Source organism: Talpa occidentalis, unplaced genomic scaffold, assembly GCF_014898055.3.
Source record: "Talpa occidentalis isolate TD23 unplaced genomic scaffold, MPIMG_talOcc4v2.1 talOcc4.5, whole genome shotgun sequence".
NCBI lineage: Eukaryota > Metazoa > Chordata > Mammalia > Eulipotyphla > Talpidae > Talpa > Talpa occidentalis.
In genome coordinates, this window is record NW_023604861.1 from 121,523,814 (window position 1) to 121,541,159 (window position 17,346).

Genomic DNA, 17,346 nt, shown 5'->3' on the forward strand with positions numbered 1-17,346 from the left:
TTTCTTTTAATAGCATTTGACTTAAAGAAAAATTCTTATGATAGCATACATTGCTCGTATAACATCTAAAGGTTCTTCCTCCTAAATGCTGATGCTTTACACTCTGACAAAGAATTTCTACCAAAGAAAAAAAAATCTTTTCGTTTTTAATCATGAAAACTACTTGTGTATTTGATCAGATTAATAAAATCCCATTATTACATGACCAGTGTCTTAAATTTAAAGTCTAAAATAATACAGACAAAAGAATCCAGAAAAAAAATCTTTAAAACCTACTTACTAGTACAAGTTTTCCACATCTAAATATTAGCTGGATGAAAGCTTTAAGGGAATAGGAAAAAAATATATATAAACATCTATTATATATAAACACCACAAGACTTGTTTTATATTCTCTGCGAATGACTCTGAGTCTCTGTTAAGCAATGAATAATAATTTTCTACAAACTAAAATAATAATTTTCTACAAATTTTCTATTAAATCTGTAATGTAAGAGCAAGACTGCTAATGAAACCTCCCTGGTGGCACAGAGGGTTAAGATGCAACCTATGAATATATCCACAGCCACTAAAGAATTTGATCCCCAGGCAGGGAGCAGCAGGCCTCTCCTGACTCACCTGTTGCTCCCTTCAGCAGTGTGTTTCAGTCCATCTGCCTGTTCTGTTCCCCACTCTGCCTCTGGTGAATCCTCTCACCCTGCCACACCTCTGGCCTATACCCCAGTTCTTGTATGCATAAATAAATAAATCTTAAAAAAAAAAAAAAAAGAATACTAATGACCTCAAAACCCCAGTCTCCAGAAATGGCAGGATGGGAAAAAGACACCTACAACTTTACTGCTAAGATGAAAGGGTGAAAATCTTTGTCTTGATCCAACTCCTACCCCACCCACTCAACTGCACTGCCAAACAATAACTTTATAATGCAAAACTGATTAGACTTTCCCTTGAAAACTTTCAGTGGCTTACCACAGTTGTTAAGAGCAAGTATAACACACCAATCTTTATGTTCTAGCCCATGCTTTCATCTCTAAATCTCATCTCCCACCACTATTTTCTATACACACAATAACCAGGGGCCTATCAAATTTCTTCAGGTTCCCTGAATATGTGATGCTTTCTTTCTCTGCTAACATTATTCCCACAGCCTGGGGCACCAGTCCCCTGATGATATCTTTCTCTTCCTCTTATATGTAGAAGGTTCAAGGATTTGGAAAGAGTCAGCTAAACTATAGTATGCCCTTCACTCTTAGAACATTTTTTTATCTTTTAACTGGTTGAGTTTATTTCAACATTTTCTCCCATTTAAAATAACATGAACTCAATTCTAGTGTTTCTCAGGACTTGACATTATTAAGGTCATAGTTTAAGATCTTTTGTAACTTGGAAAAGGCATAATCCATATTCTTATATTTCTCATCAGTAAAGTGATTATTCTTATCTTTCCTGCTTCAGTTTTTGTGAGGTTCAAATAACATTATATGTATATGGATCCTGTATTGCCTATAATTTACTGCATACAGATACTGTATTTATTGTATTGCCTATAATTTTATATTGCCTATAATTTATTGTATTGTCTATAATTTACTGTATACAGAGTTCTAGTATAATGAAAAGATGAAAAGAAATACATCTTAAGTCTTGATAGGCTGGAAGAAAATAGATTTTACCCTATGGAAATGAGTGGAAAATGAATACTCAACATGCCAATCCTTGAAAGGAAAGTAGGGATGTTCTAAAACACATATCTTTGAAAGTTTCTGTTTCTAACAGCAATTATATAACAAATATTATAAGGGATTTTGACTAAGAAGCACATTTAAATATCAATACAATGACTACTGAAAGTGTTTCCTCCTCAGTGAGTTATTTAAAAGTTACTGCATAGCTTCACTATAAAGAAAAAAATAACATAAATGAAACAAACTCTGAACCACTAGTTTGATCATTTACAAGGTATGTTTCGTTGGTATGGATTTAGAACTTTGAAGTGACATTTCTTTGTTCTGGCTGAAGTCAGAAGGGAAGAATCTTAAAGGTAATTTTGTTCAGCTAACCAAATAGGAAAACAAAGAACTGGAGTTAAATGAAATTCTGTTACCCTCTCTGAAATATGAGCCACTAATACATTTTATACAGATGTCAAATTTACATGAGAAAAAAATTATATTGCCTCTAAAGCATATACAATGTTATAAGCCACAATAAAATATAATGACAGTTATGAAAGAAAATTTATTGCATGTTATGTAAAGAGGAAAAACATTAATTTAGGAAAAACAACCAATGAGGTACTCTGAATGTACATGTTCCATTCACTGAAATCAGCATCTTCTATAATTACCTTAGAACTCAATACACTCCATTTTTGCAGGATCCATTAGAAATAAGAGCATAAGGAAATACATGTTATAATGAAATTTATTCTCATTCTAATGGTTTTATTTTCACATTTATAACACTACAATTTTGTGATACTATGTTTAACCAAAGTTGTGACTGTAACAGTATTCCAAATCTTTACACAAATTTTTCATCTAAGATATAAAATATGCCTGGTGAAAAAAACACTCAAAGCTTCAAAAATTTTCCATGTTTAGTTACAAACTAGTACAAGTTAATTTCAAAACAGAAATATAAGATATAGAAATACAGGATTCATCTTAAAAACACAGGATCATTTTAAAGCTCTGTATATTCTATACTAATTGTTTTTAAAAAACTATGTCTACTCCCCTGAAGTAAAGAACAAAGAAGACCCAAGGAGAAAAAGGGATATTTAATTAGATGTTTCCAAAAGAGGCATCAGTTCAATTAGAAAATTAAACCTTCGGTTCATTTATGACACCACACTATTTTTATTATTACAAAATTGCCTAAGTTACCAGTCAGAAAATTTTTTGTCACAATGAAGGATGGGGCCAAACACAGTATTACTGTCTTCTTTACATAACAAGAAATACCACAATATCAAAGAAAATATACCTTTACATTTTCCTTCCTTAACAAAATAGTATGAACCTACAGCTTTTTACATCTCTACCAACTGGCTTTTCTTTTAATTCTGATTTATGATTCTTACTGCCTGGTAGTGAGTCACTAATTTTTAAAGTGATAATGACAACCCAAAAAACTAATAGAATAGGGATTATCTGAAAAGTTAATTTCTCCCTGAAAGGGAAAGACTGACAAGTACTATTCGTCAATGATTGCTTGACATATATTCATGTTTTCTAAGTTTTTAGGTTCCAATATAATAAAATGAAGTAACTGCAAAAATAATAAAGAACATTAATTGACTCAAAAGAACATTGCTGAAGGAATAACCATCCATTCACAGTTAACAAGCCTTAAAAATCAAAATTAGGCCATCTAAATAAAAACTGACACCACTGAACAGGTTCTTCTAAGAGAAAGGAAAAGGTTTATTAGGTTATTAAAAATTTTTTGAAAACAGAGCTCATCATCTCAATTTAGCAAGGTATAAACTTAAGATTCATTTAAAAGTACGATTTTCCATGAAGATTAAATCTATAACTTTATTATCATAACTCATAATAAAGAAGATGGCATGAATTATAATATATATCAACATACAACAGAAGTAATCTACCCTATGGAGATGTCTACAAACCTTAAGAATGTCTGAAGCGACCGTCAATTGGAATTAACTCAAATAGCTAACACAGCCTCTATACACACAACACATGATTGAAAACAATGTCAGTGATATGTATTTACTGACAGACAGGTGTCTCTGACCCAAATATCGAGTAAAACCAACATCTATCTGTATTACAGGTACAATGATGCAGCATTTAAAGAAAACTCCACAGCTATGCCTGTAAGGTTACAGAGCAAGTTGCCTGATAAGCCACAGTTAACAAACATTTCTGATTTCAGGATTTAGTGGCTACTTTTTCTTTGCAGATTTATGTGCTACTATGTGTATGTTTAATTACCATGTACCATTTTGTAAAACCCTGAACACTGTTTAAAAAATATTGTTAAAGGCAAGGTCAAGATAAATGAACAAAGGATAGTACCTTAACCGGTTGGTGTAAGTGTCAACACAGGTCTTCATCTTGGCCAATAATGTGCCAACAGAAGTTTGACACTCAGACTGTTCTTCTTCCTCTTCACCATTCTCTGCAGAAAGAGGCAACAGTAGAGGCACCATGGACGTACAAGAAGCAATGGCACGGAGCAATTCTAGCAGAGCTCGATAGAGTGGCACATGTCTTGCCATATCCAGAACTATATGGAGGGGGAGAATAAAATAAGAATGTGTGCAACATAAAAGTTTATGTCCATAGCAGTGGAGCGTCTACTTGGATCTTAATAGTTTAGTTGGTAAATGGATAAAAGTAGATGTTTATGAAGCACCAATGTGCAAAATATATTAACAGTCACTTTCAAGGTACAAAAAAAATGATTAAAGCATCGAGTGAGGGAGAAAACAAATATAATTAAGTAATTCTCTAGTTATATTACACATAAAAATTGTTAAATGGCCCAAAAAACAATTACAGCAGTAAATATATTTATTAATATCAAGTAGAAATACATTTTGAATTAAATTGAAGAGATGAAGTCACTGTATCTTAGTAAAACAGAATTATAGGACATTTTATCAAAAGCAGTATTTTAATAAATCAATTTGTTGGGGGGGGAAGTATATGACTTTTAATTATTAGCTACAAGGCAAATGAAATTTTTTTTCTTAAAACCATATGCATCTAAGAACAGATATAATAACAAATAATTCATTAGGCTTTGTGGCTTTCTACCAAATGGAATTCACTTTCATGTAACATGTAAGATATGGATCTAGTACTTTTTTTTTCAATGCCAATATAATGAATAAATTTATTCCACAAAAACTTAGTATTTCTTATGTTAATAATTCCACAAATACTCAAACTGGGAATATAGTAGACAGGAAATTAAAAATTCCTGCCCTTGTGTAGTTTATAGTCTAAGTGGAACAGGACAAATCAGTAAACAAAATTCAGATGCAGTAAGTTCTCTGAATGTTAGAGAAAACTAAAAAGGGGAAAAAGAAATGGGAGAAGTAGGAATGGCCTCATAATCCAGAGAGAGCTATAAGGGTACATGAATTATCACCTAGGAATCCTGGAATTTGTGATAATTGATTTAAAAGATAAAGGGCAATCTTTACAGAAGACAGTGCAGCTGCAGTGGAGTTCAGGTAAGCCTGCTCTTACTAACTCACTGCTGTTCAAAAAGCCTCATCTCAGCCATGGCTTTTAAAAATACCAGAAAGAGGAAAGACACTATTGGTGGTGATTCACCTAATTACAATTACCCTAACTAGTTGCATTGTGACAATTCTGGAATAAAAGTTTCATCAGAAAACTCTCAGGTGTCCTGAACTTAGCTACATTTCACATGGAGCATATCATTCTTACTGCAAGATGAAAGATCACCAGACCAAGAGGAATGACACACCGTACAAGAAACACCCAGCTCTCTACAGTTCCATGTAGTTAGCAAAATCTCAATTTATTTATTAACATGTACATTTATCAGAAAGTGCACATTCATCAATAGATTACTTTAAGAGTAAAGGTAAATAATACTGAATTTTTTTGACCCTGAACCATACAGATAAAAACTCAGTGTTAGTCAAAGACTGAATTTTGGAACAAGACAGTATTTAAATTTTTTGAGAAAGTATTTATTCAAAGTATAACAATATTTTAATAATGAGGAAAGAGATAAAAACCTTATCTAAAGCATTCAAATTTTCTATGTATCTGCTGTTAAATGTTGACACTAATTCTAAAGTATATGTGCTAATATCTCCAATATTTTACTTAAACAAAAAACATATTATGCAAAGAATAAATACATTTACTCTTTTAAAAAGACAAATCTGATGTAGCATACAGGTTAATCTTAAAAAAAAAAAAAAAACCAACAATCTAAATAGTATATCATCCCAATATTTTCACGTAGCAGTCTGAGACGGACAAGAAAAGGGTGTTTTTTTTGAAGCACAATGATCTCCATAATGTGGAAAATAAGCAGTAAATTCTCTTCCAATGTTAGTACTTTATCATTCATCCATTTAAACTGCTACCAAGCATCAAAGCAGACTATTTTAAGATTTACTCTAAAATGCTTTTTTAAAATCTGTTATTCCCATATATCCTAATGGAACATGTTCTTGTCTATTTTTACAAATGAGAATATGAATAAAGGCAGACATAAGAGGTCTAACAGATAAATTTAAAATACAAACAAATCCTAAAGGTCCTGGCTTAAAAAAGACGTTAACTGGTTTGTTTTCCTTGCAAGTATCTGAATTTGCAAATAAAGCATGTAACTTTCGATTCTTCAGAAAAGAATATATTTCTTGAAAGATAATTCCACAACCAATGCAATAAATGAATTTCAATCAATCAACTATATACTGGCAAAGTAAGTAACTCTGGTACTTTTATCACTGAATTTTTCAAGTTAATGCTCTTATCAAGTACCAATGACTAGAATAATTTGTGTGTCTTCAAATTACTGCCATCTAAAATTATAGTTTTATAAAAAATTTTAATCACAGTTCAATTAACAATATGCAGGTCAGAATATTGTCATGAAGCTGCTAGACTCTATTCCACTGTTCTCAATATTAGACTATTAAAAGAAAAATTTCAGTTTCTGTTAACTTTCATTCTATATTCTAGGTTGGTATTAAATTAGAGATTTTCCCCCGCCCCTAAAACAACCAAATATTTCCAGGATCATTTTTAAAAAATAAATCCATCAAACTGACACCTACATTTATTAGAGAAGACTATCTGATATTTTAACAGAATCTTATTACTTAAACTGAATAAAATAAGTAAGCAAAAGTACTTATCCCCAAAGTATTTCAGAGTACTAATTATAACATGTTACCTGAATCATTTCGTAGATAAGATGACATGGCAGGGATGAGACAGGACTGACTGAGAAGCTCTAGAAGTACAGAAGGAAGGGCATTACTGTTCTGTCCTCTACTCTCATGAGATGACTGAGTTTCTCCATTTACTGCACCACTCACAGGATTTATATAACTTGCAAGAACCTAAAAGTAAAAGTTGTTGCATTAAAATTGGATTTCAGTTATACATATTTTAAAAGTTCTTATGTTATTCATTCAGAATTAACAAGAGTAGGCATTTTCAACTCAGTGGTTCACATTAAATCATTATCTTGCACCACATTTTAAACATAATTTTTTAGACTTTCAAAAAAAGGGTTATGTGATAGTGCTGTATATAACTAAATACATATAAGGACTCCATCTAAAAACACAAACGTAAAATCGCGGGGGTGGGGGCAGGGAAGGAGAAAGTTCAGGCGCATCTCTGATACTATTTTTCAATTAATTGATTCAGGAACTAAAATTAATTTTAAGTTCCTCTCCTCATTACTGTAATAGTAAACACCTTTTACACTTTTTCACCTTGTCTGATTCTAGAAAAGTCAGAACAATGTAAGAGACAAGATATAAATAATGAATTTTTTAAAAGTTCAAATACAGCACTTCTGATGAGAAGAATACTGAAAGATGGTAGGACATGGTACATTTTCCAGTTATGGGATAATGTCATCCTTGTCACTTTCCTCTTAGTGAAGAAGCTAACTGAGAGGAAAGAAATTTAGTTATAAGCAGGGAAGAGTTATCTTTGTTTAGTGTATCTTAAATTTCCTGAGACAGGAATAAAATATACTTTATAAGAGTAACAGGATCAGTTGGCCAGATATCAGTATTTTAAATCAATAGAAACACAGTATCAACTTTGTAAAATATACCTGAAGAAGACAAGTAACATGTTCCTCTTCCAGTCTCTGTTTAGTTAAGGCTTGCTCCACATCCCATCCAGAAGCTGTAGAGCCAGTTCCAAAGCCTGTCCCTTTGGCCCAATATAGCTGCTGTTCTTCAGTTGATGCAGGGTTATGAGAGCTTGAAACCTGCGGCTTTTAACAAAACATAGCCATTCAGCTGCTATGGAAACAGTTTGGAGAGTCCTCAAAAACTTGAAAGAATTACTATGTGACTCAGCAATTCTACTGTGTAGGTATATAAACCCAGAGAAATGATTAACAGATAGGAAAAACGAAAACATGATCCAAAAATACACGTACATGAATGTTCATAACAAGGTTATTCACCATGGCCAAAATATAGAAACAGCCAAAGACCAATCAATGGATGAGTGAATAAACAAACTGTGGTATAAATTAATAAAGGTATTTTTTTCAGTCATAAGAAGTATGCTGTAAGAATGAATCTCAAACACAATATGCTAAATGTATTTTTGGCAAAATTCATTATGCCAAAAGCAAAAATAAATGGGACTATATCAAACTGAAAATCTTCTGTACTGTAAAAGAAATAATCATTAAAATGAAAAGATCGCTACTAAATGGGAGAAAATATACGCATACCAACATTTGAAAGGGGGCTAATAATACCCAAGATCAACAAAGAATTCATACAATCAAATAATAAGAAAACGAATCATCAAATAAAAAAACTGGCAGAAGATATAAACACCTCTTCAAAGAAGACCTACAGATGGCTGACAGACACATGAAAAAAATGATAATTGTATATGATCAAGGAAATGAGAATCAAAACCAAAATGAGGTGACACATCACACCCGTTAAGACTGGCCCATATGAAAAAAAAAAAAAAAAAAATCACACACACAGAAACAACAACAGTTGGTGAGGGTATAGAGGAAAAAGACCCCTTATGAAAAAGACCCCTTATACATTGTTGTTGGAAATTTACACTCATCTAGTCCCTGTGGAAGAATATGAAGGTTTCTCAAAATATTAAAAACAGAATTACTATACAATCCAGCAATCCCATTCTTACTTAACTACCTGAAGAATGCCAAAGCAGTAATTTGAAGTGATATATACACTTCAATGTACATAACAGCACAATTTATAATAGCCAAGTTATGGAAACAAACTAAATAACTAAATGTCCAACAACAGATGAATGGATCAAGAAGATGTAGTATATACACAATGCAATACTATTCAGCTTTTTTAAAAAAGATGGAATCTTGCCATTTATGATAACATGGATGGAAGTAGAGGGGAATATGTTAAGCAAAGAAAGAAAGAAGGAGAAAGACAAATACCAGATTAATTTCAGTCCCATATGGAATATAAAGAAACAGAGCAAACAGACAAAACTAAACCAAAACAACTTCTTGAAATCTGAGTTCAAAACTGAGGTTATTAGAGAGGGAGGATAGAGGTGGAAAGCACATTTCAGAGAGGCAGGGGGCAGGTTGGATTTGAGGGGCTATGGTGAAGGATTATGGTTGTTTTGGTGGTGGGCATGGTATGGCATCATATATTTGAAGAAATGTGAACCAATACAACTAAAACATATACTATTGTAAACCCCTGTTCCTTAATAACTAAAATCTTAAAAAATTATTTCAAGTCAAAGACGACACAAAAGGTAATATATTGGATGATACTATTTATATGAAATATCTGTATTATATAAATACATATTAGGATCTTTTTTTAAGATTTATTTATCCATGCATACAAGAACCAGGGTACAGGCCAGATGTGTGGGAGGGTGAGAGGATTCACCACAGACACAGTGGGGAGCAGAACAGGCAGACTGATGAAATACACTGCTAAGGGGAGCAGTGAGCAAGACAGGAGAGGATTGCAGTGCCATGTGGGACCCTTGCTGGCCGGCAGGGATCAAACCGGCGCTGCAGAGACTGCGGACAGCTTCCAGCAAGGCGCTCAACCACCTGCGCCACCAGGGGAGGCCCAAAAGCTAGTTGGTTTTGAAAACATTTTTTAATATGAAATATAACAGATATAGAAAGAACAAACAGCAAATACTGTATGTATACTTTAATGAATTGCAAACACTGATTTAACCATGCAGGTCAAGAATTCTATTACACATGCCAGGATTTGTTGTTATTCCGCCTCCAATTTATCACACCATCACTACTCCACAAAGCTAATTATAATCCTGATATTTTGATACTCTAGCTGTGTTTGTGAAATTCATCACTACAATTATATGTAGCAGGCTATGGCTGTTTACTTACATTACCTTATCTTTCTCCATTTACAAAGCAGATTACATTTTACTTTCCTATTCTAGCACTTTTATATTATTTAATTATCCATACTACTGTCAACATTATTATAATGATGGGATATTATTTGGTATTTGTTGCTTTTGAAATTTTATACAATCTGATGAATGCATAGTTGCAATTAATTCATGGTTTTGCCTTTAAATATCCTCGATTTAAATGGCAAAAAGGAAAACACAAACCCGTGAACTAGCAATTTCTTCAGAGAAAATTATATTCTTACTCCATGAATTTAATATAGTTTCCCATAATCTGAAGAATTACGAGCCTACCTCTGCTTGGTTGAGGCTAGAGTTTGGAACTCGTGGGGCATGGTGGCTCAGAGCAGACAGACAAACCAGAATGAGATGTAATGCTCCAATTTCCAATGCCATCCTCCTTAGAAGCACACCATCATCAGTTGTCAAAGGTGTGGTGCTAAACAAGCTACGAAGGACGTGGAAAGGTAGAGTTGGAAGCACGTTGGCTGATGGAGATTGCAGAATGTGACCTCGATTAAAAGAGAGCACAAAAATTAAAATATTTAAAGGCACAATAAGGAACAATATACAGTCACAAAATAACGAAAACAAAGTATCATTATATCTTTAGAAAACAACCGCAAACAGCACAAATATAACAGTATTATCTTTAAATTAATAATAGTGTCTAGAAAAGTTCTGTGTCAATATATAAACGACAAATAAAATGGAATGTCACAGACTATGTCAAAATTACTACCAAATAAAATTAAACTAAGACCCAAGAACTGGGCCTCCCTGGTGGCGCAGTGGTTGAGCGCTGGGTTGCAAAGCTGCCCGCAGGCTCTGCAGTGCCGGTTCGATCCCCAGCTGCTCTCCGGCCACCGGAGGAGGGTCCCACATGGCGCGCAGACCTCTCCTGCCGCCCGCTGCTCCCCTCAGCAGTGTACTTCGGTCCTTCTGCCTGCTCTGCTCCCAGCTCTGGCTCTGGTGAATTCTCTCACCCTCCCGCGCTTCTGACTGTACCCAGTGCTTGTATAAATAAATTAAATAAATAAATAATAAATCTTTAAAAAAAAAAACCCAAGAACTAAAAATGAAGCATTGAAAGTTTCTTACAAGTGTCTGAAAGTAAGAAATTAAAATTTTCTTACAAGAAAGTGCTCCCTGCATTGGGAATAATTTCAACCATGCACAGACAATGAAAGAGTGAAATTATTTTATTTCACTTGCAATAAAATTTTCTATAATGTTATATAGGAGAGTTAAATACAAAGAAAAAAAAACAATGAAACATGAATGATGAGATGAGCCAAACCACTTTCTACTTTGGGTTACACCTACCATCTTATAATAGACACCCAATATGCATTGCTTCTTAACGCTCTCATCAACTTAAATGACAAAAATCAGATAAAATGATTATACATTCCTCACCTACTGAAATAAGTACATACCATTAATGTATGGAATAAAACAAGGGTGATTTAGCAAACGAAAACTGTAATTAATAATTATTACAAAAACATGTAAAACATCAACATTTTTTAAAGAATTCCATCAGTATGAAAATACAAAAATACTTTGAATACTATACTTATACAGTACTATACTTATACTTTGAATATACAATAGTTTCAGTTATAGAAACCACAAATCAATTCACATCATTTTATATTAAATTTACTTTTGATATTGGGTATTGTCTTTCTACACTGTATGTGAAACATATACCACTAATCAAAACCATGTGACTTTAAAATATCAAAAAGATAATAATTTTCAAATGAAATGGTCATTAACTGAAGAATTTAAGTTGAACCAAACGAAAATCTACCTTCTAGGATACCCTACCTAATTTTTCTTTATTTATGCCCTTCTACTAAATAAAATTGTTGGCCCAAATGTCTGCCATTATTACACATAATGTATTATTATATACTATTATTAATTATCATTATATATAATGTATCATACCTAATGTATTATATTATAACCATGCACAGACAATGAAATGTATAATATATAATGACAATGTATTATAATATATAATGTATTATATATAATACATTAATATATACTGTATAATATATATAAAATATATTATAGATTATGCTATTTTCCTCATTCTGTTCTCTTCAAATATTGCCACTAGATTTATTTTCTTAACAAAGATTCTCATCACATCATTACTTTGACACACTTTAATATCTCTTCATTGCTATTAATAAAATCGAAGTTTTTAGTAAGCCTTTCCATGATCTTTTAACAACAGCTTTTAAAATTAGCTCTCAGAGCTGCCTCTTATGAAAATTTTTATCAACAAATTATCTCCTCTCATGTAATCTGAGCAAAGAAACACTGCTCAAATCATCCTTTCTAAAATAACTCATCTCAATGTAAATCGACTCTATCTTTCACGGTCCCACTAACAACTACTGTGGTAACTTTATTCACATTGCTGGGTAGCAAAGAAATAATCTCACACTTGTAAGCCTCAATAATACTGCACCTGCCTTAAGGCATCCATAAGATTTTACACCTTTATGTTTTTAATACACGTATCAATATATATCCTCCATTGCGGATACTAGAGGACATTAATTAGCTATTTGAAGGCAGGATCAAAATAACTGCTTCAGCTTTAAATCCCTCCAATAATGTCCATCAGTTTTGTAAACTGCAAATAACTTTTAAGTGATAAAGAAATGAACATGAAGATTATTAAGGACAGACTATATGTATTACTGGAGCTAAGTTGCCAACAACAAATTATCTAGTAGCTTAACTATGAAAGACAGGAATGGTAATCAACAATCTAAATAATTTTTACACAATCCAACTATGTTAAAATTCAATAAACTTACTTCAATTCACTAAATTGAATACTAAAATTCAATTCACTTACTTCCTTCTCCATCATCTGTCACTCCCAATACCAACCGAAGAAGGCACTGGGCATGTTTTCTCTCTTTCAGTAGTACTTCTGCATAGCCCGGAAGACGAAGAAATAATCCAAAAGCGGCCAAAGAGTGGGCAGGTATAGGGGACATGGTCTGCACGGCTGACTTGATAGGTGGAGGTTCAGCTGCAATTGTTTCTGGAGCTTCATAAACTAATTCCCCTGACTGTTCAATGGTCACCCATTCAAACTGATCACTATCCTTTGGTTTTTCCTGAGTGGTAGATGTTACAACTGGAGCACTCACCTAAAAAAAATAAAGTTTTGTTTGGTTATTTGCATGTTTCAATATCACATTCAAATTAAAGACTAAAATGAACTCTTTAGAATAGAAGGATCACTAAAGTGACAGTAAATTTTTTTTAAAAAAGCTTGCAAACATCAAGTTTCCTTCCTTGCAATTAGGACAAGTTTCTATAGACAGGTTAAGACTATATAAATATCTTCTTTCTCATCAAAATCTGATACATTAGAATTACCATTTTTGTAATTCTTGCCTAGAAACAATAATTACTGTGGTGATTAACAATTGGTGACTCTATTCCTATCATTCCTTCTGTATTTGTTAATTGGCACTGAGCTATAAGTAAAAGCATTCCCTTCTCTATTTACTCATTCATTTATGATTGGATATCAGCATGGATATTTATTTTATTTTGTAAGTAATAACCTGCTACTATCATTTTATTTGGTGCCCACATAGAATCTAGGGTGATCTAGTACATTCCATGGCCATATTACAAAATTTTTCCAAGGCACCCCTGATTTCTTTCAGTGGAAAATGATGCTTTAAAAAAAAGAATATACGGGATATAGGAAAGCATACATTGCTGAAAATAATCTGATACCAGGCACGATAAGCAAACAAATCTAGGAAACTCACACATAAAAACATACACATGCACGAGTACAAATATAAACAAAATTCATAGTTTGTACTCTACTAGGCAATGTCAAAGTCATGAAAGACAAATGATAGCAGAACTGTGGCAGATTAATAAGAAACTGAAGAGAACACTAAATGCAATATATGATCCTGAATTGGATCTGTGTCCATTAACTCCCTCAAACTATGTCAAAGAGAAGTGATTTTTTTTTTCTCCTTTTGGTCTTAAAGAATATTAATGGGACAATTGGAAGAATGTGAATAAGATCTGTTAATTGGTTTATTTTCCTGTTAATTATGAAGAGGAAGTCATTTTTATTGTTAAAGTGTGGCTTTCCTGCAATTAAATGAAAAACCCAATATTTTTAACTCTAACTAGGCAGGACTAGAACTGCCAATTCTGTCCCCTTCATGATGAGAGAAGCTGAAATCTCTGTACAGCTTTTTCAGTCTTTCCCATTTTGCTTGACCTCAAGACTCCTAAAAATGCATAATTCGAGAACCTGCTATTGTACAGAATTCAGAGTTTACTATTCTCCCATTCTCCTTTCTGAATTCCTCCCCATTCAATTCCAGCCAGTATTGAAGAACCCAATTCCTTAGCCATTAAGCCCAAAATTTTGCTAAATTCTACCTGCCCAAACCATACAGACCGAGAGCACTTTTAGGAGAAAAGTTCAGATACAAATTTCACCCCCTGTGGTTCCATTCTTTCTGAGTTTAATGTCTCACTAGCTCTTTCCTATCCAGACTAGGAAGTTCTTGACCAACTGACTGCTTCTGTGGAAACAATGTTCATTGACATTCTTCACCCTGGGAAGGCAACAGTACCAAAGACAGAACTTTGGGAAAAACTAGCTAAAATGTACAAGACCAACCCTGATGTCATCTTTGTCTTTTGATTCAGAAACCATTTTGGGGGTGGTGTGATTTACAAATTCCTTGGATTATGCAAAGAAAAATGAACCCAAACATACACTTGCAAGACATGACTTGTATGAGAAGAAAAAGACCTCAAGAAAATGACAAAAGGGAGGCAAGAACAGAATGAAGAAAGTCAGGAGGACTGTGAAAGTCAATGTTGGTGCTGGCAAAATGGAGAAATAATGCTGCACTGACTTTATCTGTATCTGTGGTGAATGGGCAGGTTTTTCATAAGAGGATTAAAAAAACCTTTATGTGTCTGGCTGTTTGAAGAAGTAAATCCTCGCTAATACTGCCTGCTATTGGTCACTCTCAGAAGCCTTTAAACAATTGTTTTTTAAAATATTGTCCCCAGAAATGTATTTATTTATAATTACACATTTACTTACAATTACACATACACACAAGTACTTTAAAGCTGTAACTCCCTGGCTTCTAAGGTTTTAGTTGAAAGATTTTTATTTTTCTATTGCTGTTTTGAAAGTAATGAGTCGCATTTCCTTTTGGCTGATTTAAGATCTTACATTTGTCTTTTTAAAAGCAATTTACCATGATATTCTTAAGCTATGACTATTCTACTTGGGCGTTAACAGAAATTCTTGAAATTTTGCCTTGATTTTACATCAGTTTGGAAATTTTCTTCCTTTCAGTAATGGTTCTGACCCAGTTTCAATCCACTCCTTTTCTGCAACTACAAATTCACATTAAGATTTTTCACTTTTAGTTATATAATCCTTTAAACTCTTATGTTCTTTTCATTCCTTATTCTTTGCATGCGTTTGATAAGATGATATCTTTTGACTTAATTTCCACTTCACTGATTTTGTAAACTATAGTGTTCAATCTATTTTTAAATCCATCTAATAGTTTCTTAATTTGGAGTATTAGAAATTCCTAACATGACCTACAAGTCTGGTATTATCGTGATACCAAAACCAGACAAAAGACCTCACAAGAAAATAATGATCAAAATCAGAATCTGTTTCCTAATGTTGATGTAATATGTTACCACAAACAGTGACTTCTAAAAAAATAAAATTAACAAATTTGTATATTTTTACCCCCCACCCACTAAAGCCACAAATTTATTATTTTGAAGGTAGAAAACAAATCCAAAACATGTCTTAACGTGCCATATGGGGCTCAAGTCCAAGCACTTGATTCCAAAAAATCAAAAGTGCTCCCTCTGTAGGCTCTCAGGGAGTATAAGCTCACTTTCTTTGCTTTTGGCTGCTTCATTCAGATCTCTACTTGCTTCCATCATTATACCTCCTTTGACATTCCTACCATCATCACATCACTTTCATTATTCTTGGCTTCTATGTAAAAAACTTAGAGGATCCACTAGTAACATGTCCAGTCTCTTCAATCAGCTTTCTCTGTTACTGAGTACGCTAACACTTAAATTTTTCTGAGGTACTAGCAAAAGTTGAACAGTCACATACCTGGCTTTTTCTCCAGAGCATGCTTTTCTGATACTGAATCTCTAATTTTAGCATCTTTTACAATCTGGAGAGGCTGAGAATTTCCAAAATTGTCAGGAGCTAGTCGCTTGTTCCTTAATAGTTCTTTCCTCAATTTATCTTTCCTCTCACATTTCAGTATAAACAGCAAGAAGAAAACAGATATATTTATACTTTATGTGGAAATCTCAGCTAAATATCCAAGTTCATCACTTTTAAGGGCTGCTTTCCACATTTCAGACACAAATGAGCTTGAGTTTCTACTGCTATGAAAAAAATCCTTTCCTTTGGTTTCAAGTAACACATTTTTCATTTCCTTCTAAGGTTCGCCATCAGCACACGTAGCATCATGTTTAACAGCCCACTTAGGACAGTCTAGGTATTCTCTAGAGTAAAACTGTGTTCGCTATGTCCTGCCACTTTTTCTGGGTACTTACTGGCAGAGACTTTACCATCCATTATTTCTACTAACAGTCTTTTTAGGATAATCTGGACTTCTATTTATCAAGGTCCTCAAAATTGGTTTTTTTTTTTAATTTATGCAATAGCTGGGGTACAGGCCAGAGGCGCAGGAGGGTGAAAGGATTCACCAGAGACAGAGCAGGGAGCAGAACTGGCAGAGGACCGAAATACACTGCTGAGGGGAGCAGTGGGCCCGACAGGAGAGGTCTGCTGCACCACGTGGGAATCTCCCTGGCCGGCTGGGAATCCTACCTGCACTGCAGAGGCTGCGGACAGCTTCACAGTGCTGCGCTCAACCCATTGCACCACCGGGGAGGCCCTCCCTCAAAATTCTTCTACCTTCTGCCAACTATGCAACTCTATCCTCACTTCCACATTTTTATGTATTTAATAGAACTAAATCCCACTTCTAGGTAATAATGAAGGTAATAAAGCATATTGAATACTGAATCAGGAAAACTATTTTCCATGATCAATGTGGGGATCTTTTCTACTTCAAACTTTTGACATCAATCCTTT

General features: G+C 33.6%; 1 protein-coding gene across 8 annotated transcripts in view; it reads right to left on the bottom strand.

Moving 5' to 3' along the window:
• The window catches only part of BIRC6 (baculoviral IAP repeat containing 6), a 180,431-nt gene that overhangs the window by 31,590 nt on the left and 131,495 nt on the right, over window positions 1-17,346 (bottom strand). For 7 of the 8 annotated variants that reach the window (XR_008554114.1, XM_037528256.2, XM_037528253.2 and 4 more), the window contains 5 exons: window positions 13,039-13,339; window positions 10,443-10,660; window positions 7,825-7,989; window positions 6,925-7,093; window positions 4,050-4,260 (listed from right to left, as the gene is read on the bottom strand). Coding sequence is in view for 7 of the 8 variants with exons in the window: in XM_037528256.2 (XP_037384153.1) it covers window positions 4,050-4,260; window positions 6,925-7,093; window positions 7,825-7,989; window positions 10,443-10,660; window positions 13,039-13,339 (1,064 nt within the window). In the remaining variant the exon portion in view is untranslated. Of the gene's footprint in view, window positions 1-4,049; window positions 4,261-6,924; window positions 7,094-7,824; window positions 7,990-10,442; window positions 10,661-13,038; window positions 13,340-16,047; window positions 16,493-17,346 lie in introns of those variants that run through there. The other variant, XM_054701217.1, reaches the window with a different exon arrangement.